Source organism: Labrus bergylta, chromosome 11 (genome assembly GCF_963930695.1).
Source record: "Labrus bergylta chromosome 11, fLabBer1.1, whole genome shotgun sequence".
Classification (NCBI taxonomy): Eukaryota; Metazoa; Chordata; class Actinopteri; order Labriformes; family Labridae; genus Labrus; species Labrus bergylta.
In genome coordinates this window covers 1,955,081-1,963,787 of record NC_089205.1, presented here as the reverse complement: position 1 = coordinate 1,963,787, position 8,707 = coordinate 1,955,081, and the positions used below count along the sequence as shown (strand labels likewise).

At 40.5% G+C, this 8,707-nt stretch overlaps 1 protein-coding gene across 6 annotated transcripts in view; it reads left to right on the top strand.

The window, feature by feature from the left end:
* The first annotated feature begins 2,298 nt into the window (after positions 1-2,298).
* The window catches only part of fli1 (Fli-1 proto-oncogene, ETS transcription factor), a 33,733-nt gene continuing 27,324 nt past the window's right edge, over positions 2,299-8,707 (top strand). Inside the window, exons 1-2 of one of the 6 annotated variants that reach the window (XM_020649060.3) lie at positions 2,299-2,486; positions 4,290-4,369. In XM_020649060.3, coding sequence (XP_020504716.1) covers positions 4,331-4,369 — 39 coding nt within the window. In that variant the 5' untranslated portion in view covers positions 2,299-2,486; positions 4,290-4,330. Of the gene's footprint in view, positions 2,487-4,289; positions 4,394-8,280; positions 8,706-8,707 lie in introns of those variants that run through there. The other 5 variants (XM_065960306.1, XM_020649058.3, XM_065960309.1 and 2 more) reach the window with 5 other exon arrangements.

The following is an 8,707-nucleotide window of genomic DNA, read 5'->3' as shown; positions in this document are numbered from 1 at the left end:
TCACTGAAAAGATTGATTCTTTAAAAATAAAGTAAACAAGGAGATTCTGTTAGTGACTCTATTATAATATCTATATGGTCAAATATATTTAATAAAAGAGACACAGAAGACTGTCAGAAGTCTTGTCTGAGCCATTAACAAGCGGCATAATCACTCCATTTTTGTACGATGACCAAAAACAAGAAGTCCTGGATGGTGCAAGGTTTGATGAGAAAACAGGCAGAGGACATGAAGCATTTGTCAATGCTTTTATTTACTGAAAAAACTCGAGAATTACTGTTACAAGCCAAAGAAATCACATGGACAGAGTTTAGAGAACCACATTAGATCACTTCAACAATCTGATATCTGATGGTGCTGTTTGAATGATCATGTTTGCAGCTCACCAGGTTATAACAAGTGTTAGTAATAAATTGAGCAAGCCACAGCCTGGACACTTCATGGTTTAGGACATTAACATTTCAACTTGAAAGAGTTAAATCTAAGAATGTCAGAGACTTTTACAACTTTACCCTCAGTGTTGTTTTCTCATATTCTATAACGATCCACTGAAATGGGATGTAAGATTATTAGTAGGGTTTTTGATGCTAGTTGAAAAGTGACTCTTGGTGAAAGGTTAAGTAACTTTTGACATTAAGAGTTTACAGCAAAAGCTTATTTTTTTTTATTTTTTACATGATGTCTAAATAAGAAGTGCTCCTTTATTTCAACGTCTTAGTAATTGCAGAATATAACTAACAGAATGTGTTCACCAGGCTTTATCTAACTTTTTCTTTTCTTTTTTTTTTTTTTTTAGAAATTAGTAGTTGCTGTTCAAATGTGTTAGAAAACTTCTTCTCCTGTATCCTGAGGAAGGCAACACAGCAGGCGCGTGAATGCCATTTTTCAGTAAAACGGATGTTGGGATTTCCGTCCATTGTTTCGTGCTGGGAACACTATTATCAATGTTGTTGTTTTTAATCATTGCATTAGGAAACGGTGCAACAAACAGAAGGTCTAGCCGGTGATGAAAGACGACCTTTTTGCCAGATGACCCCATCACTGTGAAAAAACTAAAAAACAACCCATGGAGACGGATTGGAAGCTTTTTTATTCAGTCTAATGGGCTCTAATTGTGTGATTATTTAGTCTAATTCAAGTGGTTTTTTGTATTTATTTTTGTCCTAGAATCTCCACAACGTACGTCACCTGGGTCTTCACTCCTCTGAGACGCCTGATCTGGAATACATGAACAAGTTAATGAGACTGAGCATCTTTATGCTTGTCGCTTTGTCCTCATTAAATAAGTCTAATTGACTTGTCTTTGACTATACTTAAAGCCTCTCCAATGCAGCAACTTGCAGGTTTCTACTCTTTTTTTCACTTTGGTTTCTCTCCGTGAAATGGCGACCTTGATGGGGCTATAAAATGCCACGGTTGGGCGACTTTCCTCAGGTTGGGCGAATTGCCCCACATCCTTTGGGGGTGGGGTTGGGGGGGGGGGGCTCTTGGTCGAAGATGAGGGCAGCAATGTGAAGGAAATGAAGTTAGTGAAGTGAGTGGGGTCAACTGGACAGGAAAAGACAAACCCGCTGCAGAGGAACTGGTGCTGCGGCTGTATTCCTGCGGGAGCTGTCACCATGAGGACACACAGGAACATGAATGACATGAATATCTGAACACAAACACAGAACACAAGTATGCTGCTTAAGGTTTAAAGTGTTTTAAGTGTTTAAACAAGTAGAACTTAATAGAAATGTTTACATTAATGTATTCATTAGAGGGCGGAAGTGGCTTCTTTATGCAGAGCACAGGTGTAAATTGATTATCTATTTGTTTTTTAAACACATGAAGCTTGATACTTGTAAATTAAATTGTAATAGTTCGGTAAATAAATACAAGGACGTTTGATGAGATATACTGGAGTAAATTCCTTCTTCTACAACAGACTCAGTCAACTTCTTAAATTTCAGAAGGGAAGTTTACAGGTGAGAGAATAAACAAAGTCTTATTCCTGGGAATAAAAAATGTTGTGTTTTCAATGATCTCTGTGGAGCTTTTGAAGTTCTATGTTTATGCCCAACTGTTGCTCACATATTTGTGAGGTGTATTATTTTTAAAACCTCTGAGGAATACTTCTGATAAATCCATCTCGTAACAATTAAAACATTATTCGTTTTTGTTATCCTTTTCTTTACAATAAGGGCTTTATAAAGCAGATTTATAACGCTCTGCTTTTCCCTTATTTCATGGTTCAGTGGCCTCACACGGCAGGCAAGGGGAGGTTTTCTCTCGCTGCTCATTGGTCGCGGCTTTCCCATCTCAGCAACATTTCCATTCATGCACCCTGCGCTCCTTTTCAGCCCCTTTCCAAATAACTCAACTGTCATCGGCATTGGGAAACGGCTTTGCCAGGACGGGACTAATTATTTAAAATTGGTGGAAGAGTGATCAGATCGAAAAAAGAAAAGAAAGAAAGGAACAAACGACCGACACTGAAGCGACAGGTGAGTGAGAAAAAGCAGCTTTACAAAAGTGATTCTTGTCCGTGGAAGTTGTGTTGAGACAAACTCTGCAACGTAGATGTGCATGCACGAAAATAATCAATCATTTCCGCATGTTTTATGGTTCTTATTGATGATCGGTCATATTGTAAACAGATTGAAAACAATAGTTTAAAAGAGGTGGATGTTCCGGAATGACTCTAGGCTAAATTAAAAGTAAAGCCTGCATTTTAATCTTTGTTTTTTTATGATTTAGTCAATATTAGATATGTCTTCACAAATCAAGTTTCACTTGATATTCTGTGTTGAATTTGAGTTTTTAAAATCGAAAAACACTGCTCCAGATCTTGGGTCAGCTCACCTAATCGCAGGCTCACTCAGATCTGAGTAAGAAGAAGAAAAAAAATGGAATGCGTATTAGCTGGGAATCAGTTGGCTCTCGTTTATGATGGATAACAGTAAGGTAAGATGCTTAAAATGTAACACTAGAGGGGTCCCAGCCCATGGGGCTGTCTCGGAGGGAGGTTCACGCCGTTATTCACCAGTCCTCCTCTGCCTAATTGGCTGCAGATGCGGTACCCTATGCTCTTTTTACCGCGCAGAAATTGGATGCATTTGGGGAACTTTATGGGGTGAGCCTTGCGTTTGCCTGCCGAATCCAAACACACACACACACACACACACACACACACACACACACAAAGAAAGAAAAATTGGTCCCACACACGAACATGTTTTGAAATTATACCACGTTCTTATACGATTTTCATGGGAAGGAATTTTAAAAAACGTGAAATTGCGCTGGAAAACAATGTAGCCCAATTAACCCCCTGATCGCGTGTAAGTAGGTTTTAATTGTTATATCTCTTCCTCGCTAAATTACCCTGTCAGGTATTGGCCCAATATCACAGGGCCCATAATATGCATCCGCCACTAATTATACTAAAGCGTAGAGTCTCTCAAAGGTTCCTGATTGTATATTCATAATCCTGCAGGTCAGAACTCTGAACAGACTGGAGGAGAAGGACGTCCTAATTGCCCTGTTAAGATATTTGGGACTTTAACGGTGCGTCCTGGTGCCAATATAGTGGTCTATATAAATGTTCATATGCTTAATCACACAGCCTATATAATAGCCATTTGTGATAGTATGTGCCACTGCCTTCCTAATAATTGCACGGGGAGGGAAGGGCTAAAGACACCGTCCTCTAAGTGCCCTTTCACCCTAGACTTTGTAAGCTGCACTTATTAAAGCGAAAAGTGTTTCAATATGTGGTAAGCTTGAGGGGAAAACGTGATGGGGGTTGGGATGGGGCCCTGTTCTTCTTGCTGCCCGGCTCCTTTTGGAGTAATCCATCCATGGTAGCAGTAGTTCAGTGGTGTAATTTCCATCTGTTGATGTTGTTAATGTACGGACAGAGGTAATTAAAACGTAGCTGTATCTAATAACTCTTACTACGCTAGAAGAAAAAAAAGTCTTCTCTCCGAATGAATCAAGGGATTATGTGTGCAGTCAGACATACAGGGGGCCATTAAGCAAATTTGACTTTCCCCTTTATTTTGCTGGAAGTGGTAACCCATGAGTGCCCTGAAGTGGAAGTTCACAAAACCCGCGGAACTTTGTGGATGTTTGCGTCAACACAGGCCTGTCGTGTCAAGTGTGGGGCCACAAGTGATGTCTTGATGACAATAAGAATAAAAAAAACAGTTGTTTTGTCTCGATAACCATGAATTAAGTCAACATATCAAGTGAAAAACGAAATAGTAGTTGTCTTATTGTTATTTCTGTCTGATTTCCTTTTTCAGGGCCCACTGGACACCGAGCACCCCTGGGCCTGTCTGTAGACATGTTTCAGACTGTCCCTGACACGTCGTCTTACGTCAAGGTAAGACACCACCGTCTCTACCAGGTAACGTTGCAAGGGCTAACTGTAGTCTTCCTTTCTTTTCCTTTCTTTTCTTTTCTTTTCTTTTCTGTTTAACTCAGTCTGTGACGATAAACCACATTTCCTTAAATTGTCTAGAAAGTAAAAAACAAAAACAAAAAACATGAGGCTACTTATTTCATCCTAGTCTAAAACTGGATGTTACACATCAGTCTTTATATTTAACATATGATCGTAATTTAAAAAGACGTGTTTTTTTTCCACATTTGAATTCAACACCTGTACATAAACCTTGTCTACGGTCCAAAATGCTTCTGTTATTGTTCGTTATCGTATTTGACGTCACTCCCCCTTCTCTGTCTCTCTCTCTCTCTCTCTCTCTCTCTCTCTCTCTCTCTCTCTCCGCCCTAGCCCTGACTGTGTAAATAAAGCAAACAGTGCACATCTGGTTTTCACATAAAAAAAAAAAAAGCATCATGCTCATATGGCGCAGCATGAATACCTGCAACTGCTACATACGCTACCTGAGACACTGGAACCATTTAAAACACATCTTGTATAATTGTATATGACCATATAATATCCACATAATGCCAAGTTCTGCGTGCACTTTGCTCGCAGTTGTGTCAGTTCATTTGGCTGGCTCCTTGACGTTTGCTCACTTCGGGCAGAATATTGCTGAGGGGTGACTGCTCGGATTGTGCCTCATTAAAATGGACCATTGTGCAGCAGCGAGCTATGCTAATATCTTCATAATCAAGGTATTTTCCAAGGGAGACTTTGCTAATGTTTTGAAGACTTATTCCCCCTTGAATAAAGGCTCTTTTCATCCAGCTGCAGCGTTTGTGCCACTGCAGAGAGACTCCTTTTTCAGTGCTCGGAACAATTCCTGATTTGTTGTGAGAGAGTTGAATAGCTGGGAAGGATTAAACGTGAAAATGTTTCTTTTTAAAAGAGTATTTTTGCCCCTTGAAAATAGGCAATAGGTCAATGAGGGACAAAAAGGGTGTTGGTTTAGGTTTAAAAGGCCATTTAAGGAAAGTATCCTTAATTTTTAGATCATATATGCTGTGCTGTGGAAACAAAGCCTCCATTATCTCTGTTTGATCTGATTCCAACAATGTTTTGTTTTTATTATTATCATTCTGCCCAGACTTTGCGTGTCGTTTTTGCGTGTAAAGTGCCTCGCTCTGTGGCTCACTCACATTCAGGAGATATTGGTCAGAATGTGGCACGCCTCAATACAACATTTTAAAAGAAATACTCCTCATTCGAGCGAATCCACGGCCCAGATTTGTGGTTTTGTTTGGTTAAGGCCAGGCGAGACTGGAACTCTCCAATAAAAATAAATCTCAAATTAATTATGGCCTAGAGCGAGGGGCCAGACAGTTCGTGCTTATGTGAGCTGCAGACTCCACGCTTTGCCCTCAGTATTTTGACTCGGACTGCCTTCTACCCCGGGAGAAGGAATGATCTGAATACAAGTCTGCAGTCTAATAAACAGCCAGTTCTGTAGGCTCATATTGAAAAGCGACTATTTCTTGAGTAGAATAACAACCAAACCAAATAGCTCCCCACACAAGTCATTATTTTTGATCACTTTCTTCCCGCGGAGCTGCTGGCCTTAGGTGCAGCCTTATGTGTTCCACCAACAACACTGGGAAAAAAAACACGATAATTATTGGACTACAAAGCAGTAGAAAACAATTAAGATAATTTAGATCAGGACACCTCAACAGGCATATTGACTTTGAAACAGGAAACACAGTTTAGAAACAATTACCAGAGTTGTTCTCCAAAGACGGTCTTAAAAAAGGAGCTTGATTGAAGTTACCCCTTAACATTTACTAATTTCTTTATACCTCCAGTTTCTCTGATAGTTTCGTATTTTAAAGCCTATATGACAAATAAAAACCTTTATTTTCACGCTCTGTCATTTCAGCGTGTGACCAATTGCCATACACTAAATCTTAGTCGATCTTCATAGAAGCCAAAAAGGAAAGCAAAAGCCAAACAATTGAGAGACTGCTGAACATAAACTGTGCATAGTGTCCGCCCACCCCTGGCTGGTTGCCCCATGCAGTGGAGAGACAGAGGAGCTACTGGCTCATGGTGTAAGGGAGAAATGTCTGGCTGTCTAGTTCCAGCGTGGAGCCAGATGTTTTGTGGTTCCCTGTGTAAACCAACTTGCATCTGTTTATTGGCCTTCCAAAATGTTTGTTACCACTGTATTCATTATGGGCTTGGTAGGTCCTGGACCCCCAGCCACCCTGATGATTTCTATGGCATGGATGGAAGGTATTCTAATACAAGGAGAGAGTGATCTTGTTGGTTGGATATTTTTATTTTATTCTAGAAAATTAGCTACTTTTGGACTAAATATAGGCTTACAGGTTGAGAAGAAGAAGAAGCTCACACTTGTTTAAAAATATAAATCCAAAGCGGCACACCACAGTGCAAAGTGGTCATATGGTGAGTCATATCTTAAGCAGCTCTTTAATTTGTCACTTTCTCACAAGCCTCCCTGCAATGAAATGCCTTAATGGAAAACCTGGAGTCAAGAATGTATAGAAAAACAAAACAAAAGCAACAATACAAATCAGAACACTCACCAGTCACTAAAGAGTTAAACAAGGTGTCTCCCTTAATTACACAAGTCTGAACTGGCCTCAGGCAGGAGAAGCCTTGACCCTTAGCAGGATCCAGATGTGGTGGTCCCAAGGGTAGGGGCCCTCAGCCCCACCAGACCCCCAAGTCGAGAGCAGACAGGCCGGCCCTGCTTGTCAGTCGCTGCGGCGGCGCGCTCTGAGGCCGCTCCCCGAGGCAGAACCCCAACACTGCAAAAAATGTTCTCCAGCTTCACCTCGACTAAATCGCAGTGTGTTGTTTAACATACTTTAAGTGCAATATGGATCTTTTTTTTTCATTTTTTGTTATTGTTGACAGTGTTGAAATAAAGCTTACACCCCTGCTTGTTATTAACCCTCTCAAGCCAAATTAAGATAATCTGGGATAAAGTGTATTTTTCTTTGTCTATACATTTGAGTTGCTTATTGTTAGTTATAAATTAGTTTCGTTTATCTTTCTAGCGCTTTTAAAAAAAAATGTTAAATGTGACAATAAATCTGTGAAAACAGACTCTTCTTGCAGTGTTATTGGTCTGGTCACGTTCAGAGCCGGCTCCATGTCTAGCATCTGCACTAAAATTATGCTGGAATTGATGAGAGTAATTTCATAGAGCAGACGAAAAGAAAAAAAAATCCTAGTCGTGGGGGTGGGGATTACGGGATTTCTCTCTCTAAATTCAGGGGAATAGGGAATGACATCGAATATCTAAAGTCAACTTAAATATATCTATTATTGTGTTATGAGCAACAATAATAATCCACACTGTGTCGTTTTTCTGTTGACGCAGGCTGCGTTTCATTCAGTGCTGTGCTGAACAGCAGACGCACACGTGTAGCGCAGACCCGCAGACTGGAGTGCGGTCAGGAGCTGAATGCTTGGATTTTATTAATGGTGTTTCAGGAAAACTTCACAGAAGCTTCACGGAAGGCTGTAAGGGAAAAAAAAAAGACAAGGTTGCAACTCTTGTAGGTGTTCAGGTTACTCTCCTGTTTTGATTTAGAGCTCCTTCAGCGGCATGTCTGAGAAACATCTGTCCAAAATCAAAGATCAACTTTATTCAATGTATCACTTTCACTATGAAATATAGGATAAAACAGAGAATGGGCAGATTTATATGAGGATGGAGGCATGGCCAGATGAGAGTCCGAAGTGTAGGCGTGAACAGAAAGTGCTCAAACACACAAGATCACAAAAACCGCGACAGAAAACCGCATTCCCTAAAACCTCTGTGAAATGCAGAAATAAGTCACAAGTCGGACAAATAGTAAACGCTTCCACCACTAGCCGTGATTTAACTGAGAAGCAAACAACACAGCCCCTTTTTTTTTTTTTCCTTTTTTTTTTTTTTTTTACAGCAGGCTAAACAGCAATGGCTGTGCACAACGCAGGCAGTCATCCTGTAAATATTTCCGAGCAGAAAAACATAACAGCGGAGCGAACACTCAATTGTTTTCCCTGCTTATCTCTCTGGGACAGTATCCTGCTTTTTTGAAGGCAGGGCTTTCGGTGACACACAGCTTCCTCCTCAACCTTCTCAACAGCGGTGACTTCACTTCCCAAATTTAGAGGAAAGAAAAAACTCAATCCGGCAAAAGTGTCTCTTTCTCTCCGCCACATACCGGGGGCTGGAATTAACACAGAAGAGTGTCATGTTCGGGATATTGTCGGGGTCCGCTGAAAATTGCGCAAAATGGACGGAACTATTAAGGT